Source organism: Amphiura filiformis, chromosome 8 (assembly GCF_039555335.1).
Source record: "Amphiura filiformis chromosome 8, Afil_fr2py, whole genome shotgun sequence".
NCBI classification, from domain to species: Eukaryota; Metazoa; Echinodermata; class Ophiuroidea; order Amphilepidida; family Amphiuridae; genus Amphiura; species Amphiura filiformis.
In genome coordinates, this window is record NC_092635.1 from 55339422 (window position 1) to 55366013 (window position 26592).

Sequence of the window (26592 nt, forward strand, 5' to 3'; positions counted from 1 at the left end):
AAACCGTTGGGGTTCGATAATGAACCCCACAAAACTAACCGAGTATATGGAAAATGCCATACGGCCGGGCGGTTTCACGAGTTGCCGGCTCGATCATGTCATCCGCCGCCTGATTTGAGCAGCAGTTTACAGTTACAATAGGGAATCCTGTGAAATTTATGTTAGCCAGTAGTTATGATGTCTTCAAACTTCGATTCGCTGTTGTTGTGCATTGGTGGGGAAAATACGCCAATGTCGGTAGTGAAGTGAGCGAATAGTGCTTGATTGTCTTGTCAACTCAAAGAAGTGACAGACCATGAGACTGAAATATCTCCATCAACGAACTGTGGTATTTTGCTGGACTAACATGGTTTGTTATCTGACTGTTAACATGGTTAAGTGGAGCAGATAGCTTGCTCAAAAATCTCCGAGAGAGGAGCTTACGGTCAACATAGAAGACCATTTAGAAAACACTAATGCTTGCAGCTAGGATAGTGAAAACATAGTCTTTGGTGACTGTGGTACAACAGGGGTTTCCCTTGGGTAGACACGATCTTAGACATTGCCGGATCTTGGATCAAGAACTGAGACCATCAAAGGAATCTTATCAGAAAGTCAGCAATCAAGCTTAGATAAATAACCATAGAAAAACAAAATATTTGTAGTAATAATCAGTGATAATAGATAATCATAACTGTTCTATAATAAACAGTGAGTTTGCCTGGTTGGTGTTGTGTGAACTCAGTAGAAGGTCATTTTAGGGACAATAACACAGGTCACATTTGAATGTACCGCGCTCATAAATTTGTATATACCTAGACATTTCCTGTCATTGGGCTATTCCAGAAAATAAGTGCACACCCCCTATAGAGGAGTAAATATTCAATCAAAGAAATGTCTGGATTTCCAAGTTTGCTTTTTGAAAACTACTGGAATTCCAGTTGCCAATGTTACTTGAAAAAGCTTGGAAATCCAATTAAATGAAGGAAAAATCACGGAAATGTCCAAAATCAGCTCTCAAATTGAGGATTTCTGATTTTGAACTATTTTTCTGCAGGATTTTTTGCTTTTGGACACTTTAAAAGTCTGGATTTCCAACAGTCACGACTGGACAAAAGGTCCGGAAATCCGAACTACTCTATAGGGGGTGTACATCTATTTTCTGGAATAGCCCAATTTTGCTAGCATAGATAGTTAAGCCCCCGTGAAGGTTCTGTTTATTGCTTGGCTGTGCCAATAAAGGTTCACACCGGACGTGATTTTGAGACATTATTTTGTTCAAATATGATAGGAAGGGTGGGTTTTCAATCAACATTTTGGTGCTCAGCAGATGCTCAGTAGCACCGGGAAGTGTTGTGGAGTGGTGAGCGTACTCATTATTATTCAAAGTATTCCAAATTTATGATCCAAATGGCTTCAAAAATCACGTACTGACAGGCCAAAATTCTCGCCGTAGAAATTTCGAGGAAAAATATCAAATCACATTTAGGCTACGCCAATTTCAACCAAAAAATTATAACATTCATGTAAATAAGTGTTTATTTTCAGTCGTATGAATGCACATAGGCAGAAAACAAATCATCATGTTTTCATGTTTAATTCATCTTTATTTCATTCAGTTTAAAATACAACAGCTAAACAACAAGCACAATCATTTTTAATATTCATTTGCTGACCAAGGGATGGGTCACTATGGACCCAAGCTAATTATCTCATTATCTCAGTTAATTACAAAAATTGCGAACACCAAATAGTGGGACCATGTTGAGTGACCCCCTTGGTCACTTGTAAGTGTAAAGCTTATACAATTGATAAACATGTGTTAATATGATAATAATAATAATAATAATAATAATAATAATAATAATAATAATAATAATACATATTACATTTTGCTTTTGAGCCATTTTGTCCCAAAAGCATTTTGGTCATAACGTGAGTAAATAGCGATCGATTAAAAATTATTTTAATGCATAGTTATCAATTTGATATGAAAGCTAATGACATTTTGTCCATTCCACGATATACATCAGAAAATGTCACTATCACATAATGGGCTATTCCAGAAAATAGATGCACACCCCTATAGAGGAGTTCGGATATCCGGACTTTTGTCCAGTCGTGACTCGTGACTGTTGGAAATCCAGACTTTTAAAGTGCCCAAAGGCAAACAAATCCGGCAGAACAATAGTTCAAAATCAGAAATCCTCAATTTGAGAGCTCATTTCTAACATTTCCGTGATTTTGCCTTCATTTGATTGGATATCCAAGCTTTTTCCAGTAACATTGGCAACTGGAATTCCAGTCGTTTTCAGAAAGCAGACTTGGAAATCCGGACATTTCTTTGAAAATGTACTCCTCTATAGGGGGTGTGCAACTATTTTTTGGAATAGCCCAATACCCACAGAATAATTTCTTAGCATATTTTGTACGTTGCAGAGATTGAGATTGTCAGATCTCTATAAATTCATTGCATTATTTGAACTCCAAACTCCTTTTTTGGCACTAGTATAATGCCCGCAACTATTGGTAACATAACTTTTGGGATATTCTGTACTTCTCCAGTTACTTACATAGGCTCGTTAAGATATTAAGTGGTGGGGCAATGGGTCCTGGCCCAAGATATTGAGGAGGCTGGGGTACTTGTCCATGGCCACCAAAATTATGGGAGAGGAGCGGGCCCACGCCCCCAGTTCCATAGTCACTGACTTATAATAATAACAAGATACGGTTTCGAAGCTCAGATATGTGGTACAAATACAAACAATATAGACTTAAACTATAACATTCTTAAAAACTATAACATTCTTAATGAAATAATATACGGTATTCCCCAATCCAGGTTTAGGTATTAGGTAAAGGATGAGAAACAGACCATTACCAGAAATAATGGGGTGTTGTTGCTGATAATGGTATGTCTAAAGCTGTTTATTTTACAATATAAGGTGAGAAAAAATAACATATTTAAACTAAAATACGTAAATATCAATTGTTAAAAAGAATTTTAAACTGTAATTTCTTGAATTAAAAACACTGACAAGTGCTTGAAGGCTTGAAGCCGATCTCTGCATAATTATTAATGAATGCATAATTCGCCGTATAAATAGTTAAACAGGATTAATTATCATAGCGATGGGTCTGCACCAGAGGGTCTGCACTATGTTTGAAAATATTGCCCTGCATTGCACCATAGATTAATATCAAAGAACGGAGACAAAGACCTGGATTAAAAAGTTTTCATATTAAAATTCCATACAATTTCGGCAATCCAATCTGTTGCCTTTCAATGGTGAAAGGAAGGCAAAAGATTGTATTGCCGAAGTTATATGGAAAACAAGTGAGTTTTTCTTGAAATCTTACAATGAAAACTTTTAAAACTGAATTCCTGACAAGTTTTTTTCAAAAAGACCTGGATCGTAATTCTATAGAAATTTCACATTATGCTGATCACTCGCACCTGTAAGATTAGTGTCTACGATTGCACACATACACGGGTGATGAGTGCAGCTTGCTTATAGTGCAGAGCAATACATTAAAAATAGTGTAGACCCATCGCTATGGTAATTAATCCTGTTACATCACTACTTCTACGGCGAATCGATCTCAATCTTATTGAAATGAAATAGGTATTTGACATGGTCGAGTAGTCAATCCACTTGTAGTAGATAATCCCACTCTGATTTATTCCTTATACCATTGTTATCAAAGTAATAATAATAATAATAAACAGACACGTAATATAGCGCATTATTACGAAGAGCCTCAATGCGCTTTACAACAAAATAAAAAAGCAAACATTAAAATAACCAACACGAATAAAATACAGTCAGAAGGAGAGCAGAAACAAGGGGACAAGACTGAAACTCAAACTTGTTGATATTGCAAAGCATGCAAGCAATAAATAGTAAATTACAAGTACAGAAACATAAAATATATGTAAGCAATAGAACATGATATATGAATGGTAAAATATAAAAATATCAGAGCAAACATATTAGATAAAACATTTTAAAACATGCAGCAAGAATTAATAAGAGAGTATGGATTACCGGCATCTACACCCTCGGCAATAAAAGAACATGGAAAACAAATCATGTTAAGCATACATTTGAACAAAATATTAAACATAATAATATTGAACAAAATAATTGATGAACAACCAAACAGCACGAAAGTGTTACTTAGACGTGACGATAACTCCTTTAACACCATAGAATATATAATCTATATACTTTGAGCAAAGTTTCCTACACCAGATCCCTGGGTACCCCCCCCCCCCACCCCGGCTTTGGAGGAGGAGGGATTATGCTATAGGTTGTTGTAGGTTTCCTACCGGTCTCGTGACATGGCCTGCAATTTACTGAGACCGCAACTGCCCCGGACTAGGCACGAGCAGTGGTGGGTTGAGCGCTTTGGCGCTACGGGCGGGGAGTAGGGCTAGACCTTATATCAGGGCATCGATCTTTTTCGCCGTGGGTTTTATAACCTTTGTTACATGTGTGTATCTAGGGTCGACCTCTCTGCGGGCTTCTCGGTGGGCTTCTCGGCGGGCTTTACGTCGGACTTCACGCCTGGCGTCACGCCGGGCTTCACGCCGGGCTTCACACCGGGCTTCACACCGGGCTTCACGCCGGGCTTCACGCCGGGCTTCACGCCGGGCTTCACGCCGGGCTTCTCGCCTTTCTCGAAACCCTTGTTATCCGCCTGTAGTGCAGTGTGTCCTTTCTTCGCAAGTTGCTCCTGGAATCCAGAAAAGATTTTTTAAAAACCAGGTGTAGTGATAGCATAGAGGATTATGGTAATAATAGGAATTAAGCAAACTTAAAATTTGCATTATCTGCCTTAGTTGTATTAGTGGTATTGTCCACAGATTATACAATTGCATACTTATTGTAGTTTTGTATTCGCCGGGTATGCAGATGTCTATAGATTATACAATTACATCTTTATTCTAGGTTTGTAATTGCCGGGAAAACACATTATTTACAGTTTTCTTGACAACATTTTGAGGTTACTATATCTACAACTCGGAACTAGATGAATGTACTGAAACAATCCAACAATTAAACTGTCAGGGATTCCAAGGAAAATGTGTGAATATTTTAAATGCCGTAGCAATAGTTTAAAAGTGAAGGATGTCTATACAATTCCAAAATATTATAAAAAGAAAGAAAACGGCAGTATGATTGTGATGCTCAAATTCACTTGTGTGTTGCTGTATTATGTCCGGAGAAAAGGCCAGCGACAAAGACTCCAGCGGAGGGGGTACCCAGTACAAACATGACAAATGACCATACGGGAATGTGCCGCAAACATGGCAAATATTCGGCCACTTGCAAGCTTGGTATATCGATGACCCCCTTTATCTAGGCCATATTTTCGAAAAATTTTCGAGATTGCAAAAAATTAGGGAATATTTGTCAAAACATTGGCAATACTTTTTGGTATTATATAGTAATGGGTCAAAAGTTCTTGGACAATGTGTATATAAAATACTCAAAGGCACAACCCTACCCAAACTAGGGTTTGATTACACCGGGCATCTAATTTTCTGATTTAGCCGAAATGCAAAAGTCCCTAGATTTCTATGATTTTAATGTTTAAAACAGGCAAAGCTGGTAAAATGTGTCAATACCTTTTCCTTCTTTGCCACATAGTCATTGGATACTTCTCTTCTTAGCTTCATCTGCAAAATGAAAAAGATAGAAGAGTTGTTCTGATTAAATTTTATTACCATTATTTTCCACATCCTTATGTTCTTTAATATTTTAATTTATCTATTTTTTCTTTATTTTGGCTCCTAAAATTAACGAAATACATATCTATTCTAATTCCAGTCCTTACCCAGAGCATGCAGCCAGCGCACATAATATTATTATTATCATTATTATTATCATTATTATAATAGTTAGTATCATTCGCTACTTGCACGGTTCCGCCATTATGCACTATGTGCGGGGAGAGCCTCGAACTGGCAGCATACATGAATGGGAATTGAACTAGTCATAACGTTCTGTGTAAGGTTACATAATTCTTCCTTTCATGTATGCTGCCAGTTCGGGGCGCCCCCCGCACATAGTGCATAATGGCGGAACCGTGCAAGTAGCGAATTGTGGGCTGCCAAGTTGGGTATCATAAATTATGCAACCATCAGACTTAAACTTGAAAGGGATGAGGCCAAAAAAGCGGTACTCCATTTCAAAGTCTCTTATAAATCTGATGAACTTGCTACCCTAAATAAGCACAGGGACCGACGAGATGGGGAATTAAACCACCACCTGGAAAATCATACACTCACTTTCTGGGAAGAACTCAGGGGCTGTGCAATAATTATCAGCCCCCCCCCCCCCAGTAAAATGATGACTAAAATGATTTCGCTGCATTGAAAGTAGTAAAATTGACGATATAATTGCTTCTGCCATGGAAACCGAGCTACCAGTGCATCTACAACTAGCTTAAAATGAAAGTACTATAATATATCCATAATATATGTGAAGTTCCCACTTTCCAAACACTGAAAATTTTGTTAAAATTACAAAAAGTACCATTTTCAGCCTAATATTGGAAAAATTGACAAAAACATGCTATTTTAGTCCATATGTGAATTTGAAAGGGCCATAGATCAAAAACTATAGGTCACAGACATTCACCATCATTAACTTTTTTGTTCAGAATAACTAGGTTGATATAATGACATATTTTTTAAATCAAGAAAATATATATATATTTTTTTTCCCATGCAAAAATTACATTTTTAGGTCAAAAATGGCCAAAATAGCACAAAAATATGGTTTTTGCCATTTTTTATATTTTAGAGTTGTGCTATGACATTTTTATTCACCAGTGTTGGAAATCCATATGACATGTAACATCTACAATAGAAATGAAATTTCTACTCAATTTATTTTAAAGTTACAACTATTTTAATATTTGATATTTGAAAAATGGAAAAAAATCACGAAAAACACATTTTTAACCCCAAATAACTCCTAAATGAGTAAAGTAAAACGTGGGAACTTTTTGGATATTAATTCAGACATATATTTACTCTTGATTTGTTATGTTTTTATGTTCTGCCCAAGAGTGGACTACGGAAGTGAAAGATAAATGCCCATGTCCCATAGTCTATAAGCCTTTTTAGAGCGTTTTATTAAAAAGGCGCCCTGTGAATGCGTGCCAAAAATCGCTTGCGCCCCCCTCTCGGCTTGCCAAAATTGCTTGCCCCCCCCCTTTCGGCTCGCCAAAAATTGCTATCCCCCAATTTTACCCTCCCCCCAGGGCTCATAATTATTGCACAGCCCATCAAGGAAAGGGGTGAAAGAGGGATGGATCAGCCCCAACCAGTGACCATGATGATGAACTGCTTGAGGAATGGAAAGAATATTTTAGCTCACTCCTTAACAACGACAGTGGCACAGCAGCTACAGAACATCCAGCACCAGCTGTTGAAGATCTTCCTATTATCACAGAGCCCCCAACTCGTAAAGAAGTAGTCGAAGCATTGAAGCAACAATAGCAACCATACAGACCAACAAGGCAGCAGCATTGGAATGTGCTATAACTGCTGAAGCACTTCAGAAAGGGGGTAGCATGATTGATACGATTCACGAATTCTGTATGGAAGTATTCTCAACGCTGACATCGCCACGTCAAAGGGTCACAAATGTAATCATTCATCTACCGAACACGGTTGTTTGATGTATATAGAATTGGCTTCATTTTTAACTAAATGCAAACTATAGGTGGCACTTTTTATCCTAAATGATATTTCTTTGATTAATAGTGCCATTAAAATAGATGGAATAGGTGAAACAAGCAACAAAGAAATTATATAAGCATATTTCGTCAAACAATAAAAGAAATTATTTGTATTAAATGCTTGAAAGAGTAATTTCCATTAATTAAATAGCGCCACCAATTTTGTAATTTATAGATACATTTTATATCAAAAACCTTTAAAAAATAGTGTAATGGTGAATAATTTTGTAAAAGAGGGGACATTAAAGTTGAAAATGATTCAATAGCATCTCTATACATTAGCATGATATCGCTTTGAGCTGTTTAAGCCTGCAATTAGGTTGTACATGATGTTTTGTTTGAAAAACTAATAAATGATCTCATCAAACAACCGTGCGACCTCTCTCTCATAACAAACTACCGTGGTATTTTGCTTATGTCCATTGCCGCAAAAGTGTACAACAAGATCCTTCTGAACAGGATCCGACCTCACATTGATCCTTTGCTGAGAACCAAGCTGGCTTTAGATCAGGTCGCAGCTCTGCTCAGCAAATACACATTTTGAGGAGGATCATGGAAGGCTTCAAGGAGTACCAACTTCCCTTGACAGTTACTTTTGTGGACTTCTAAAAAGCTTTGAACCCATCAACAGGTCCATCATGTTTTCAGTGCTGGAATACCAAAGGTTGTGGTAAATGCCATCCAGATGCTCTACAAGGACTCCAATAGTGCCGTTATGGTAGATGGAAGTATCTCAGAGGCTTTCCAAGTAACAACTGGAGGGGTTCAGGGTGGTGTGTTGGCTCCATTACTGTTCATTATCCTGGTAGACTACTTTCTGAAGAAATCAACTTCTGGAATTGACGCTGGAATTGTTGCCTACCCACGTCGGTCATGCAGGTATCCTGCTAGGATGCTAGATGACCTGGATTTTGCTGATGATATTGCCCTGTTGGAATCTTCCATAGGCCGGACCCAGTCACAGCTTACTAAGACTGCAACCTAAGACAGAATATATGACTGCAAACTGTAACGCCCAACCAGCACTTGAAGTCCATGGTATCAACCATGTCACAGACTTCAAGTATTTGGGTTCCAAGATGGGCTCTAGTGTTGGAGACCTAAAAAGAAGAAAAACACTAGCCTGGGTAGCTTTCTGGAAAATTGAACGCCTTTGGAGAAGCCTGTCCCTGCCAATCGAAACAAAAAATCAAGCTATTTGAGACAACTTGAGTTACTGTCTTTCTGTACAGGTGCAAGTCATGGGTAATCCCCAAGGACATGGAAAACAAGATCAATGCCTTTGCTACATCTTGCTACAGAGTCATGTTAAACATCAAGCGTGTGGATCGGATTCCAAATGAAACCATCTACAATGTGACCAACACCACTCCACTGGTTGCCAGAGTCATGAGAGTCAAGATTCATCAACTCAAATTTCTCGGTCATATACTGCGTCTTGAAGACGGCGAGCCTGTGAAAGAATATGTCCTTTATATTCCACCACATGGGAAGAGGAAACCGGGGCGGCCACGCACACTGTACCAACAGTATGTCCAGCATCTCCTGGGAGATACTGAAGGGATGCTGCAGCCAAACAAAATTGTTTCGCATGCCCAAGATCGCAATAGTTGGAGAAATCTTGTAGTCGCCTGCTCCGCATCCGACTGATGATGATGAGTATTATTGTCTGATCATTCAAACCTAGTTATATGTTATTATATATCTATGATTATATATATACCCTTTATTTTTTTTAAAGAAACAGCTGCTTACCTTTTGGGTGTCTGTAGGTTTCAGAAGCGGTTGGCTTGGCTTGTTTCTTTGAGCTACCTTAGGGCCTTTTGGTGCTACCTTAGGGCCTTTAGGTGCTACCTTAGGGCCTTTTGGAGCTACCTTAGGGCCATTTGTCTTAGTGACGTTTTGCTTTTCCTTAACAAGAAACAAAGAAAGAATTTACATTACATAATTATTTACTAGACCAATAATCTCCCAAATTGCATCAAAAGTAGATCAGAATCTTAGGTGTACAGCGCATAATTATTCAAAATCATTCAAGCAAACATGTAATTGAAGCAAATGATAAAGATCATGATTTGATTGTTTGAGGTAGTGATTGATAGAAAATCGGAACTTAGATGTCGTAAACAATTTTAAGCTGCATGCTACGGATCTCTTCGTCGGACTGGCAACCCAGTTTCTTGTTTTTTCCTGAAGTTTATTATTTGTTAATCGGTTCCTCTAATCTCTGTTTATATATAGATGTATGAGTGTTCTCTCCAGGCTCTCCATTCCAAGGAATAAAAACATATTAACCCTAACCCTCCAAGTGGTTTTTGGGTATCGGTAAGGAATGGAGGAACGAAAAGGAGAGAAGATGAACAAAGAGGTTGCTTAACCCCCCCCCCCGGTTACAACCCCAGGACCCCTCGCTGCATGCAAAGCAGTGCATCGCCGACCGGTAGCCATGGGTATTTCAAATGCTCGGCCAACGAAACCGTGTGTATATGGGGCGTCATCCAGTCACGTGGGATGCATGTACAGTGTGAGCAATGGTTTTGCTCTGCTAGATTTTGTTCGATTTAGCATTTGGGAGAAACTATTTCTCAGCAAACATTATGACTATCTTCTAACACTACCACAGCAGTAACGTCAGGAAAGAAGAAGCTAAGATGGCAGTCTGAGGAAGATTAATATACTTCTTTGCTAGTATAAATTACTGATGCACCAAACAGGAGAAGTAATAAAAATGGTCATGTCTTCTTTTCTCAAATGGCTCCTTGAATCCAGAAAAGTTAATGATAAAGTAGTGATAGGAATTATTTTAGTTTTCACAAATTGCAGAATTTCTTTGTAGTTTTGTAACGTAGGTTAAATAATTAAAGATTTCGGAACGGGATGTTAAAACAATTTCACTTGCTCTAAAAAATGTATGTTAAAAACATGTACACACACTACACAAAAGTATTGCAACGTTGCTGAAAAAGAAGAATTCCGCAAACTGTCGTTGAATATTTCACATGACATGACGTTCCGCCATTATCATTTCGCCATTGTAAGCACTGGAATAGGCATGATGTCACCACAAATACAATAACACTTCCATCCAGTACGTCAAGTGAAATCGACAGAAAATTTGATCAATGGTCAACTTACAGTTTGCGAAATTCTCCTTTTTCAGCAATGTTGCATTACTTTTGTGTAGTGTGACTGTGCAAATGTGTCATCCGCCATTACCTTTTTCAAGAATCTCTGATTTTCTAGATATTCTAATTTAGCGAATCAGTGATAGTGTTTTTAAATGATTAAAACAAGTAAAGCTGGTAAAATATGTCAATACCTTTGCTTTCTTAGCCACATAGTCATTGGATACTTCTCTTCTTAGCTTCATCTGTAAAATGGAAAAATATGATAGATGTCTGATTAAATTTAATTGCATCATTTTCAACATCCTTTTGTTTGTTCGTTTGTTTTATTTCAATTTGTTAATGTTTTTTATCTCAATCTTCATTTGTTGGTTTCTGCTGAAAAAGCTTAATGAACAAAATGATGAAAAACAATATTTTAACTCCTTACCTTTTCATAGTTGCCTGTTGGTTTCAGAAGCTCGTTGCTCGTCTTGTTTTTTTGATCTACCTCAGCGCCTGTAGCCATGGCGACGTATTCCTTTGTCTTAACAAAGATATCAGATATAATCGAATTATTTTTTAAATCAACAATTTTTCATTTAGAATGAAAAAGAAAAAGTTTATAGTCGACAGTAATTTCAGCAATTATCTGATTCAAACAACTAATAAATAGCATAAGTTTAGGTAGTGATTCATAGAAAATCGATCACTACATAGATGGCATACATTTTTGAACAGTTTAAAAGCGGCTACGGATCTCTACATCAGATTGACAGCCCAATTCCCTAAAATTTATCAGCTGGTCATAGCAATTATTGGTTCTCTCATCTTTGTTTGAAGTGTTTTATTCATCTCCTTTCCTTGCCATTTCAACAGGAATGAAGGCATAAGAAGGAGAGGAAGAAACACTGTAAACGGCTTCTAACGCTACCACAGGAGTTACCTCAGGAAAGAAGGAGGTACAATCCTGGAAAAAAAAGGTTGGCACACTTTGTATTTTGGTATGTCTGTCCCCTCTCCCCCAATTCAATGTTGGACTAAGCCATGTTGTCAATAGGTCCGTGTGACCCTCCAACATTGAAAGATGGGGAGTGGGGAAGTGTGAGATACAGGGGGAGTCTGTACTTCACAAATATCGCATGCATGTTTCAATCGCCTTTCCAATTTTGATAGGACACGCATTTCAATTGTTTAATACAAGTGTGCCAACTATTGTTTTCCAGGATTGTAGATTGGTAATCTGATAAACATCTCCTTAGCAGCTTAAAACTGGAATAACGGTATGTCGTTAATCTGCTGATTTGCGAGTATGAATTTTAATACTTTAAGGGTAAACTAGGTATTGTTGGTCGAAGCAGTAAAAAAAACCAATCGATTTCATTATGTAAATCAATATATTACTGAAAATAACACTTTGATGTTTTGCAAAAGTTCATTCTACAATCATATACTTTTAAAACTTGCTTGATTTATAGTTGCTAATGAGTTATGCATAGTGCAGTTTTTTCCACGGCAAATTCACCGTGACCTTTTCAGCCATAAACCCGCTTAGTGAAGATTAAACCGAAATATGCAGTACTAAACCATTATAGTAATCGATTGTCCAATGCACATTTCTTACCACGTGATAATATTAATCCAATGAGCGATCGAATTGTCCGCTACGGTCGACTAATCCAATCTATAATGACGCTATTGACATGTACGGGTGGAGCTCCACTGACTGAGGTTTGGGGATTTTTCACTGGTTTGCTATCATTTACTCATCAAGGCGCCCCACCGTTATTATAAGGACTATGCTAATAATTTAAAGATTGACATGTTGAAAATAAACCATACTTGATTGACAGAAAGTACTAAAGCAAAATGTGCATTGGATTAACACGGGAGTTTGGATAAGATGGTAGATTTCCTTTCTCATACAAATGCATGCTTCCCCGTTATTAAAGCTTGTACCGGATTAAAAATTCAGATATTTTGAAAAGAATAAGTAATTGAAACATAGAGCAAGTACTAAAATTAGAGCTTTTATACTTTTGATATATGACGCTAACTAGTTCATCTCCTATACCCACAGCACAGCGCTACTAGTACGGGTCAATTACCTATGTGAGTGCCCCTGTGTTGTGTGCATACATGTAGTTAACAATAACTGCATGATGGTACGTTTACAAAAATGTTATTGTTTCAGTCCTCTTTACAACATAACTCAAGAACCACAAGACCTACAAAAGTATATCTGTGACATTTGAATTTTTCTACACACTCGATATGAATTGATCAATGCAATTTTTGCCAAAGCTCACTAACATTCGCAAGATGCTGTGAACTACCAAATCGCAGCAGTTTAAAATAGTTGCTAACCTTACATCGTAACCCACGGCCTAATATGATGAAACACAGGAAGTAATACAGATCATCTTCGACTAATTGTTCCTTCTACGAAGTATGCTGATGGTTATCCTTGTGTTATTATGTTATGTTATGTTATGTTATGTTATGTTATGTTATGTTATCCGCAAATAAGTTCATCAGGATTGTCGGTAAAATAGATATTTGAAGGTTTCTTTGTACAAATCCAAAAATTTGGGTTGATGTTACGTACCTCAATGACAGTTTCGTGCTAAGACTTAGCACTTTCTCAAATTGACTAACCAATTCCTGCACATCGTCAGGGCCAAAACACTCAACAGAGACGAGGGAAACTACTTTCTTCACATATTTACGACCAAGTCCTAACAGCGCCATCTACGCCAGCTCCATCCGGAAGCAGCCGACAATGTGCAGGAATCGGTTAGTCAATTTGAGAAAGTGCTAAGTCTTAGCACGAAACTTTCATTGAGGTACGTAACATCAACCCAACATTTTTGGATTTGTACAAAGAAACCTTCAAATATCTATGTTATGTTATGTCATGTCATGTCATGTCATGTCATGTTATGTTATGTTATGTTATGATATGTTATCTTATGTTATCTTATGTTATCTTATTTTAATAAGATATTTTGGTTTTTAAAGAACCAAAACAATTGGGCTAGCTTCATACCTTTGGTTTCATATCTAGGTATGAATTCTTACGAATCTTGGGACTGTCTGCCGATATGATAATTTGATCCGCGTATGCAGGTGAAGTTATCATGACGTCAGGCGTCTCGTACGGGTCCAGTACCTTCTTCTCGTCGACGACATCATCCATAATTTCAAACCCGCCCAGGTAATCTGACTGACTTGCAAGCATTTTGTCAAACGTAAGGTATAAATCATGGAAATTTGGCCGATCGTCTGGTTTCTCTGACCAACACTTGAGCATGACGTCATATCTGAAAGAGCATGATATGATAATTATGAGATAAATTTTAAGACAAAGTTGACTTTGAATTATAATAAATTTCAGTGTTTATGCGTTAATGGAAATAAATAGAATACGATAAAAGTCGAGTGTAGTAATTCTAATGTAGATCATGAAGTTTAATATGCAACCTGAATTGAATTTTATCAACACCTGATGAAGAGCAGGATTTGTACTGTTAAGGGTGCACGCAAGATCGTGCCTGGTGGGAAATTTTAAAACTATATTTTCACTACAACTTTCAAGGTAACAAAGGCAAGAACAAAGGCAAGTATACAATGTCATGTATACATTTTTGGAAAGGAAAAGATGAAAGGAATTCAACTGTACCCATTTTTAAAAAGGTCCAAAAATGAGTCAAAATTCTAGTTTACTACTTTCTCAATTTTTATTTGGAAATGTAAGAGTAACTACGGTAGTTTATGATGGATCAAAACTTTTGGATGGAAAACCTCTTTGCAATTCGATAGGTCTGGTGTGCTCTCAGGTCCCAGAAAAATACTGCGCAAAGCGAAGCTGATGGGTATCAATCATTTTCATACAGCCTGTATTACCTTGAACAACCGACAAAGAAACGAACCGGATAATTCAACCAATCCGGTAAAAGCCATCTGGATTGTCCAAAGCCAATCTGATTAAGGGTTTTACAAACAAGTATAAATACCCATCGTAAGAGTGATCGAGTCATAAGAAATTAGTTGTTCATTTTGAGAAGTTTCAAAGTATCTTACACATCGTCGGGGCAGTTGGTCGGTTTTTCCATGCGATAACCTGTTAGTAACTTGTCTAAGACTGTCTTAGCATCCATGGTAGGATATGGAACTCCGCCGAGGGTGTAAATTTCATACAGTACAATTCCATAGGACCATCTGTAAAATTTAATGAATGAAAATTAATATCAAACCTCACATGTTTGCAGAAAAACATGTCGTCAATCTTTGACTAAATATAACCATTACGTTTTATACTTGTTCAATACAAAAATATATGTGTTGCCTTTAAAAGATCCCCATAATCCAATCGTACTAAGCTTTACTTGTAGTACTATAAATTTCACTTTAATAAATGACATAGGTTTATTGAGTTTGAGTTAGCTTGAAATTCCCCTGGACAAGGAACTCACTGCTAATTTGTCTCGTTGTAACCCGTACGAAACTCGGGGAGCTGATCCTGGTTGCGAAGGTTATCATTGTGGAATGTCTAGGGTGTGCGCTCTTGAAGCAGCAAAGTCCCTGTATTGTTGTTTAATGGTTTATGGAATGATGTGGGCCATGATAGTGGTCAGCGACAACCTGTAAAGTGTGCTGAGGCTTGTGGATCGACGTCTAGTCGTTGTGCCTGTGCGTAGCGCACTATCACTGCGCTTTTTTTAAAGGTTAGCCCACCACTTATTGCAGCAGAATCCATTTCATGTGCATATATCTCAAAGAATTCTGTTGCAATAACCGGTGTGTTATTGCATAGATTGACTGGACACGACGTTGGTTATTGGTTTAATTAATGGACTGAAGCTTTTATTAATCTATTGTGTCCGATTTGAGCGCTGACATATTGGTAAACTTGCCAATCAATATTCATGAAGTCGTGCGATAGTTGTACAATTAGGCGACTTTTAATTATTATTAGGTGTTTTCATTCCTGCATTAGGCGTATCGAACTGTATCGTCAATTATTAGCGTGTTCATCCCAGTTAGGACGCGGGACTACCGATTGTTATTGTTCTGCAAGGCTCACTCAGTCATTTAATAAGGCAATACAAACGATCGAATTTGGTATTCAAATGAACAAAATTTTGAGTTCCACCTTTTCAGTGTAAAATTTTTTTTTCTCGGCCAAATGAAAAGCAATAATTTTCATTTTTTCAGTAAATGTCAGGAAAAACTGTAATGCTTGATACTGTATTTTTTTTTCAAATCTTAGTGTTAAACTTAGTCGTGAAATTCAGTCATTTAGTGTAAGATTTTCGATTTTGATAGGCTTCAACTCTGCCCGCGAGCCTTTTTTTGGATCAATCTTTAAGCTTTTCAAAGTAATATAGTTCGCTAAAGAAGGATTTTTCCCAACTTTCTAACGCACATCACCGTGAGCGATATATCATAGTTTTGTCAGAATTTCCGTTTTGATTCCATAATTTTTGACTACCAGCTGAAAAATTTTCAAATCCACGCGTGAAATCTTAGGCTAATACTAGCATTGTGGATCGATATCTCTGGGTGCCCGGCCTGGATACAGTGTTGCCAGAACTTCAATATAGCAAAGAAATTACCTACTGTTTCAATTGTCATGAAGGTGACTGGGTATAGTGCCTTTTGTTTGTGTTTGTTTGAAATTGCTTAAACCCAACGAAAGTCATAATGAAGCAGCCAAAACAATACAAGGTTAAACATGGAAGTTTATAACAACCTATTATAATGACCTAAAGGAAAAATCATTTATGGCAACAATGAGCCTTGCATTGTAAGTCATGGTTAAAATATGTTGAGTACCCACCCCACCCCATAGGCCTACATAATATTACATACCGGTACCTTATAATATTTATATAGCACGGCTATAGCTATAGCTCTACATTTAGAAAGTAGGTCCTATAGCGCTAAATTATGACAAATAGGCCTACACAAACCCGAACGCAAGTCTGAAGGGTGTAATGAAAATGCCAACCCGCGATGGGGGGAGGTCATTCAAAATTCACCTGGAGATAGGAGGGACAGAAAATTAAAATCCCCTCTAATAACACGCGAATTTTTCTAGGTTTGGACAGTGGATTTTCCCAAGGACCTCATCCTAGGTAAATAAACAAACAAACAAACAGACAAAATGGTTTTCATAATCATGGAATCCATAGCCCCTATAAATTGAAATTGCAGGCTATCACGGGAGCAAATTTCCAAAATTCACCTCATTTACCAGAATTGGGGATTTGGGCTACCAAATCGCTGGTCAGGCAATCCTGGTTTTCAATGGAAAAGGGACCTGGTTGACAATCAATGGAAATATCGATTATTTCTGCTGGTTGTTCTGGAGATAAAGTACTGAGTTTGACATTTTCGGAGCATGAAGGGAAAAAGGGTACAATAAAACGGAAATTCTGACAAAACTATAATATATAGACCCACACGATGTGCTTTACAGAGGTGGGAAATATCTTTCTTTAGCAAACTATATTAGTTTGAGACGCTAAAAATGAATTCCGTAAAAAGCTCACGGGCGAACTAAAGGCCTATAAAAATAAAAAAATATCACACTAAAAGACAAAATATGATGCTTGAATTTTAACACCAGGAAAAAAAAAAAAATGTATATCCAAGCACTATGTCTTTAACTGACATTACTGAAGAAAAAAAAATATTGCTTTATATTTGACCGAGAAAATAAATTTCATAGCAAAAAGGTGTATCTCTGAATTGTGCTGATTTTAACATGTATCGATCGACTTTTAGCGCGACTATGCATTTCTAAAGAATTGGTAGTCCCGCGTCCTAACTGATCCATTTTATTCAATTTTAAAGCCCAAACCACTTTGGTTTCGCTTTCGAATTACATAGAAGGTTTGTGTGCGTGCGACCAAATGCTCGTGATTACGCGGTCTATCACGAATGTTGACATTTTCCCATGATGTAATGCGTGTTTTGACCTCTCCCCAGCAACCGCTGGAGGCGCAACTTACATTGGTACCACTTCCTCAAATGGTGTGCTTACACATGTTGTGGTCACTTATTGATACTCGCCTGCAGTTGAAAAGCGCTAACATACTTTCGGGTCAATTACCAATTTCTATTGTTCGAAACAATGGTACCACTTTTATGAATAACCTGTCGCAAATCAAATCGACATCAAAGGATTGATTTGTAACGTAATCTGTTGGAGAGCCATGTTTATAGAACCTCCTTGGGTTCAAATATGAACAAATGGGCAAAATCTTTTGTGGTATATTTAGTGGAATTATTCACTTACACATCACTTTCAATGGAGCATCTTCCAGTAGTATTAGTCTCCAGACTAACCCATTTCACTGGTCTCTTTCTCTCCGGTGCCAGTCGTTTATAATCTCGCATGTAGATATCCTCCGCCATACCGAAGTCAGCAATTTTCGCAATCAAATCTTTACCCACCAGAACATTTCTTGCAGCCAAATCGCCATGGTAATACCGTGTTTTGGCTAAATAGTCCTGAGTAAGAAAAACACGTATTATCGTCGTTGACAACTTATCATTTTGTTTTTTTAGTTATGAATTAACCTGTATTTGTCAAAGTACACCGAGTGTATTTTTAATAATAATATACAAACCAACTTGTAACAATATTACATTTTATGGTAAAAAATCATGTTGCATTTTTGTGAGCAATATAATTTATTCAATAAAAGACAGTTTGAAGCCAATGGAGTCTCCAGAATGGCGAGCTCTCTTAACTTACCATTCCGCGTGCTACTTGATGTGCAAACTGAAGCTTATTAACATCTGTTATGCCATAAATAGCATCCTCCGCAATATACTTCTCCTGCAAATCAAACATAAAAATCATAGACATTGAAAAAACTACTTTTTGGTCCGATAGCGGTGCCCGAAGAGGTACCAATGGCTCTTTTATCGTACCCTGAACATTAAATTTTGTACAGTGCATTCGTTTTTTTATTTAAATGAAAAAAACAATGACACTATGCAACTGTTAAGGGACACACCCTTCTTTTTTTGCTCACTAGTGGGCGAATTTAAACTATTTTCAAAAAATTCCAATGCCACCCCCTGGAAATCTAATGGTGCGCCCCTAATTATTATGCTTGATACAATTTATTACATCTCCAGGGAGTGATATTAAAAGGTCATCGGTACCTAACCGGACACCGATAGTTCTATAGGACCAAATTCGATGCGGTGCCTTACGTGGACAATATTATACTTTCTGTGTGCAGTATACGTGTTGCAATAATGTTCGTAATTTAAGAATAATGTCCTCAGCCCTACCTACCTCTCTGCATCTCCATAAGAAATGCTGCAGATCTCCATAATCCATAAACTCCGTCACTAAGTAGTACGGTTCGTTTACAGTAATGCAGCCAAGTATTGACAAAATATTGGGGTGAGATCCTATATCAATAATCAGTTTGATTTCATCCAGGAAGTCTTCCTTCATTGACCGGTTGGCATTTTCTGCACAAGTAAAAATGAGACACGATTGAAGAAGATGTTATTTTATTCACTCGCAATTCAGGGTGTAAAATGCCCAAGGGAAGTTCGACGTTTTTGCGTGCCTAGTCCGTTGCGACAAACATCGTGTTTGCGGTTTTCCGCAGCGTTTTCGGTTCTCCGCAGAAAAACGCTGCGACAAAATTGTCGCTGCTATGTAAAATGTCGAACTATTTACTGGCTTGTAACTGAGAATCCTTCTCAAGTTAAGAGCCAGCAAATAAAGAGCGGCAGGCAAAGTCGTTTTAATCTGATTGGAATTTCTCATCATTACGTTCTCTTTAGATTTGAAATAAATTTCGTCCAACCCAAATCTCGTGTGATACGGTAAATTTTACATTATTTTAGAAGATAGTATAGATAGGCTATATGTACTTTTATAACTTTTTCCTGTATTAAATTAGGGCTTTTCAATGTTGCTATCACTTCCATTTTTCGGTGTTTTCACGCAATTACACACTCTTTAAATGACTTTTAAGTATTGCTCCTACAGCGTGACATTTAAAAATGTCACGCTGTAGGAGCGACATTTTTCCACATGACAATTTTGACATTAAAATCGAAAGTTTGAGGGTTTCTTCTGGAATATAACTTACTCTTTAATGCTTTAACAGCTACTGGTGCAAATTCCTCCTTATCGCCACTAACACCGAGAGCAAATCCCTTGTATACGACCCCAAACTGACCACTCCCTAACTCATCTTCTAACTTCAAGTTGGCACGATCCATTTCGAGCGCAGCAAAAGCAGGATCAATCTCTTCCTCATCTTTCTCTTCTGTTTGTTAACACACACAAAAAAAATATCAATCCGTGAATTCAAAAAGATAAGTATACATGGTGTCCTGTCCTAGAGAGAATCTTAACTGTTGGGTATTATGCCTGAACCAAACAGAACTAAATAATTGATGTGGTTGAGGAATAAAACAACTACTTTTTGAATTTTGAAGATAGACCGCTCTGTCCTTGTAATATAAGAATTACAAAAATACCTCATTTTCAATCTGTTACAAGGTAAATATCATGATCTGATCTGTGTCTGGAGCACCACCAATCATTAAGTGATGAAATCAAAACTCGACCGGCGGTTGACCGGTTCCGTCCGGTTTCTATTGTTCTAAACAATGGAAATTTCAGCTCAATTGGAGCATTTTACATTTTAAAAATCTGACCTCATTTTTGACCCTGTGGCTTATACCAAACTGACATGTAAACCTATAACTTTTGTAGAGGGTGTAAAGCTTGTTCATATGCATGAGTAACACTGGTGAAAAGTCTTGTCTCAACTTTATACAAGATGTTTTTTACTTACCATGGAAAAGCGATGTTGTGGAAGGTTTACGAAGCATCGTGTTGTCAAGGTCACGTACAAACACGCTATCAGTCTTTTTCTCCCTTTTCTTGGTCCGCATTTTGACAATCACCACGACAACGATGATAATAACTATTACTAAACCACCAACTCCAATGCCTATGATCTGTCCAAGGGTGAATAACGATTCATTGGGCACGTTGGTGCTTGGTGAAGTCGCAGATCCCCCAAAGGTCTGTGGCGAAGTTAACTTCCGATTGACTGGTGTGGTAGAAGGTGGTAGCGTAGAAGGAGGACGCTCTATAGTTAAAATGAAGTACAAAACAATGCTACATTTATAATGCTACTTATTGGAATGGTGCAATGTGCCCCATGAGGGTTGAGATTAGAACCAGAAAGCCTTAACTCAAAAAGGAATTCTTTGTGAGTTAAGGCTTTCTGGCTCTCAACCCTCGATAGTATTATAGGATGTAGATGGATGCATCGGACTCATCTTCCAATGGTCTTCGGTTCAAGTCGCACAGGTAATCATTTTTAACTGTAAGGTTCACGTATTTGTTATTTGAATGATATATTTGCTTTAGAAACAAAATGTTGAAAGATAAGGCAAAAAAAGTGTTTGTTTGGCCTTAGACCATACCATAGTAGAATTTTGACAAATAAAAATGTGTTATTAATCATGATGAACTCAAACTTATACTGATGTTTATTACAATTTAAGTATTCAATGGCCGGCAATAAAAAAAGTTTATAATTAGTGACAGTAAAAGTAAAGTATACGTATGTTATTGAATGCAACATGTTTTGGCGTAATTATAATGAAGGCTCACTTATTATTTTGATTTTGGGATCTACCAGTGTATTGTTGGCGAAAGCCCGAGTAAAAAGTATCATTTGGGAAGCTAACAAACAGAGGGATTACGTGGACTGAAAAGATCAGAATGTAAAAATCTATTAATTGTACACAAATTAGTACAAATCAGAGTTTATGCTTAAAGGCCCATTCAGTGATTTGCTCATCCGGACGATCGTAAAAATCATCAAAATTCAGATTTTGGTACCTTTGGCATTGTCATAGATGTGCTAACATAGCCTGCTTGCGGTTCAGCCGGAAGCCGTGTATTAAAGACAAAATAAGGCAATTAGATGAATCTGTAATGTATTTGAATGGACCATCAACTTCGTCATTGTCAATACTGCCGTGTTCTTTGTTTTTGCCAACTTTTTCATTTCAAAAATACCAAATGACAATTTGAATGACTTATCCTAATTTTAAAAATGGGGAAAAAAGTTTTTACTGTAGCAAAGAATACCGACCCTAATTTCTGAAAATCCAGAAATACCCTTTTCCAGTCTATGTTTTCTCATTCTAATTGACCAAAAGTATGCATGTTTTTAAACCCACTGTATTACTTAAACCCTGCTTTAACATGTAAATTAAGCACCACAATACCAAGTTACACATTATTTAGGCAATTTTAATTGCCTAAATAATGTGTAACTTGGTAAAACTACATGTATATTTTTAACCAGTTAGAGATTATCTAAAACAAAAAAACAAACAAAACAAAACAAAAAAAAGAAGGGAGGCCAAACATACATTTTTTGATCTAGCCAGCTTTCTTGGTCGGGGGCAAAATAAATTTTGGGGGCACAGACGAAAAAAATTGCAGTTGCATCATACAATACATATCGGTTTTTTTTTTAGATAAACTGTACAGTCAAGTTAGTTCAATCGATAAGGCCTTCGACTATGGTGCGAGAGGTTGTTGCGGGTTCGAACTCTGGCGGTGCCTAGTATGCTCTCGTAGAAAAATTGAGTTAGCTTGAAATTCTGGACGGACAAGGAACTTACTGCGAATTGTCTCGTTGTAACCCTTACAAATCTCCGGGAGCTGATCCTGGTTATGAAGGTTATTTGTGGAATGTCTAGGGTGTGCGCTCTTGTATCAGCATTATATAGTCCCTGAATTGTTGTTAAATGGTTTGTGGAATGATGTGGGGTCGTAGTGGTCAGCGACAACCTGTAAAGTGTGCTGAGGCTTGTGGGTCAATGTCTAGGCGTTGTGCCTGTGCGTAGCGCACTATAAATCACTGCGCTTTCTGCTCACTGCTTTTTTTCGTCAGAGGGGCACTTGTTTCTTTCATTTTTGTCCCCCCACTGGCTACGCTACTGTATCAAAACCTTTCCCTATAATTTAAAAATCCGTTAAGGGATCTAAAATGAGCGTTTATTGCGTTTCGACAGTATTTTTTGTAGGACATGAGAGCACCTCAGACCTATCGAATTGCATTCTGAATACGAAGCATGTCTTTCTGATATCAAATAATTTTCATTTTTGAAAATCACAATATAATACAAATTTTATGACAAATTATAAAAATTTGATATTTTTCAAATTTTGATATATAACAGTCCTCGAAGTAAATTATATAAATCTAATGACATATTCTTAAAGTGTATGTAGCAGGGAGGAAAAGCCGACGGTCAATTGAAAATTTTGACCTTTCATATTGAAGATATGGATTTTTTCCCAAAAGACCTAATTTTTTTGGTGTTTTGGGAAAAAAATCCATATCTTCAATACGAAAGGTCAAAATTTTCAATTGATCGTCGGCTTTTCATCCCACCTACATACACTTTAAGTATAAATCATCAGATTTATAAAGTTTACTCAAGTACTGTTAAATATCAAAAATATCAATTTTAATGATTTGCCATAAAATATGTATTAAATTGCGAATTTCAAAAATCAAAATTATTTGATATCAGAATGACATTCTTCGTATTCAGAATGCAATTCGATATGTCTGATGTGCTCTAATGTCCCACAATAAATACTGTCCAAACGTTCATACCCCAGCCCTTAAGTCTCTCTACAATACAAATTTGACTTACCTAAGTCAGGGATGTCGAACTGTATTTCTACTTCGTTGCCATATGCAGTTAATACACCATTAGCCAAACCAGCTGCAATCTGTTACAAGGCGAATAATGATGGTACTTTTAAATTTATACTCGTGTTGGGTTTTTTTTGTTAAATCATTGATTGCTTTTAAAATTTTCATCAAAACAAATTTTAATTTCGACTAGAGTTGGATGCTGCTGCTGCTGCTGCTGCTGCTGCTGCTGCTGCTGCTGCTGCTGATGATGATGATGATGATGATGATGATGATGATGATGATGATGATGATGATGATGATGATGATGACGACGACGACGACGACGATGACGGTAGTAGAAGAGTTATTCAGTAATATACAAAAACTACATGGCTAGAGGGGAATCAGGGCAAACTATTTTTCAGAGGTCCGAAGGTTGAGGGTAGATCCGGGGTGGGGATAAATCCCCCAATATTTTGCCAGGGGATGGTCCGTACAATCATCCCCCAATGTTGACGCCTGATGTGAGTTTCTAACCAAATTAACCTCATTATTTGCCGGGATTATTTGGTCCCAAAAGTTGCACCGTATTTCACCAGTTTAGCTTCAATAGCTTCGCGCGCATTTCGACTTTAAACTTATTCTGTCGCCAAAAAGTGCTGCATTCACTATACTTCAAGATTTTTTCCAATCCCACCCCCATGTCAACAAGAAATATACGCCATTGTTGAGTTGGGTGATAGGCCCGTGGTCAGATTTAGTACTTACGTTTAACCTGTAGCTTGAATCCTGCAGAAGACCTTCTATGGTGGTAGTATACATATCGCTGTCGGCAATATTCTTTGAAATGAGAAAGAGGGAAACTAGAGTTAAATTGAATTCGGGATTGAATTATGATTATAAATCAAAATTAACATTTATAGGTACTTTTCTTATTCGTTGATTCCATAAGAAATAATATGAACACTTACCTCTGAAGCAGTTACTTTTACTTCAAAAAAAGGTCCAAGATCCATGCTATTATAGATCCAAACACGAAAGTCCCTCAGTCTTAGTACTGCATTTATTTGTACCGGTTCCCGCCAAGAAAACACCACATTAGCATGCGTGTCATCTACGTAAAGGAAACGTTCTATCGTCACGTCTGTTGCTTTACTAGTAATCGGAATGGCTAGAATCAAAAATCAAAAAAGTGTAAATGGGGGAATGTTTCTTTTTTTCATAGAGCTAATATACCACTTTCTTTAATTTTTATAATCTATCAAAGCCTCTAAAGTTTCTGGCAATAAAATGAAAACAAAGCATCACTTTCCAGTGGTTTGCCAAGACGAGTAAATACTGCGCCAAAAAGTATCCTTACACTTGGAAGAAAAATCCTATGAGTTTAAAACTAAACCATATTTGTGTAATTTTATTTGTGTAATAGATGCATCTAATCCGGCACATTATGACACCCCATCGAATCCATTGTGACTTCAAGAAGCAAAGTTATAAGCATTTGATTAGACGAAGATCCAGTTTTTTAAAAGTGACAAACTGGCCTGTTCAAACTCCACGGACTAGACATCTGGTTTTGAGAGTGATGAATGGCTAATTTATGCGTTCCTTTAATTTAAAACAAACAGAACAAGAAAATTGAAACAAAAAACTGACAAAGAGAGTTATGAAAAGCACAGAGAAGTAAAAACTGAAAAAAAAAACTGCTTTAAATAAAGCTTCATTGACGAAAATGTGTTGTCTCTATGTTGCGCTTGTTGGAATCTTTTTGTTAATAAAAAGATCAGTAAATCTTCCAAATCACCATAGGCCAACGACACTAATAATTTCACTGGAATATTTGACAAGTTCCAAAGTTTAGAATTTTGGACAGGTCGACTCCTTAAATTCTCATTGGACCCCTTAAATGTTGGTTTTGCAAGTACCAAAGGGTCCAGAAAAATTAAATTGGATCCGTCGATTTTTTGTGCTCGCGCTACCCCTGCGGCTTGTATAGGCCAGTTTGTCACTTTTAAAACTGGACCTTTGTCTATTCAATTGCTTGTAACTTTACTTCTTGAGGTCACATTGGATTCAATGTGGTGTCATAATGTGCAGGATTAGATAGTACATCTATTAAAAAAAACCAAATTAACCTCAATATTGTTCAGTTTTAAAATTGTGATTATTTTTCACAGTGTAAGGATACTTTTTTTGGTGAAGTATAAATTACCATTGACTTCACGTACAAAGGTTTCAAGTCCAGTGGTACACTCTAAACTTTATTCAAATTAAAGTGGTAGCATTTTGCTTGATTTTTGAAATTTAATTGATAAAATTTTATTGATTTGATTTGTCACGTGACTTACGTTGTGATTTGCAATACTCTCTGTCTCCCGTCTCCTCATAACAGTCTACAAAGCAAATGGAAATGGGATATTACAGTTAAAATCCATACCCCTCCATACATGCACCTATTATATCCCACACAGGGAGTGTGAATTTCAAATGGGGTTACCTGGATGAGACTCCATTTACAATATACGCCCTTGTGTGGGATATTAAGCTCATGTATATCTTTCATAGGGATATCAACTGGAATAGCACAATTTGCATGAGTGTTTCAAAATCCACAAACCAATTCCTCGAATAGGTATATTATAGGCCTACATACCAATGGTGGATCCAGGTTTTTGAAGGAGTGCGCTCATGTAAAGAATTACGCCCGACCCACCCCTGCTACATACTTCAATGTCAAAGTTTCATAAAATACCTTGAAAATGTAGGTCTTTTGGGAAATTTTACGTGTATATATCTTCAATATGAAAGGTAAAAATGTTCAAATGATGGTCGGCTTTTCATCCCAGCTACATACACTTTAAGTACATATCATTAGATTTATAAAGTTTACTTCGAGAACTGTTCAATGTCAAAAATATCAATTTTTAATAATTTGCCAAAAAATTGGTATTATATTGCGAATAAAAAAAAATCAAAATTATTTGATATCATAATTATTTCTCGTATTCATGCAATTTGGTGTG

At 37.0% G+C, this 26592-nt stretch overlaps 1 protein-coding gene across 1 annotated transcript in view; it reads right to left on the reverse strand.

Moving 5' to 3' along the window:
• Positions 1-1536: 1536 nt before the first annotated feature.
• Positions 1537-26592, reverse strand: part of LOC140159239 (uncharacterized) — a 36185-nt gene continuing 11129 nt past the window's right edge. The window contains exons 7-22 of the mRNA XM_072182646.1: positions 25918-25962; positions 24544-24743; positions 24341-24412; positions 23589-23667; positions 20690-20989; positions 19976-20155; positions 19162-19343; positions 18610-18693; positions 18148-18362; positions 14925-15062; positions 13891-14164; positions 11293-11388; positions 11057-11107; positions 9493-9648; positions 5615-5665; positions 1537-4719 (exon numbers count right to left, since the gene is read on the reverse strand). Of these exons, the coding sequence (XP_072038747.1) occupies positions 4471-4719; positions 5615-5665; positions 9493-9648; positions 11057-11107; positions 11293-11388; positions 13891-14164; positions 14925-15062; positions 18148-18362; positions 18610-18693; positions 19162-19343; positions 19976-20155; positions 20690-20989; positions 23589-23667; positions 24341-24412; positions 24544-24743; positions 25918-25962 (2372 nt within the window). The 3' untranslated portion in view covers positions 1537-4470. The remainder of the gene's footprint in view (positions 4720-5614; positions 5666-9492; positions 9649-11056; positions 11108-11292; positions 11389-13890; positions 14165-14924; positions 15063-18147; positions 18363-18609; positions 18694-19161; positions 19344-19975; positions 20156-20689; positions 20990-23588; positions 23668-24340; positions 24413-24543; positions 24744-25917; positions 25963-26592) is intronic.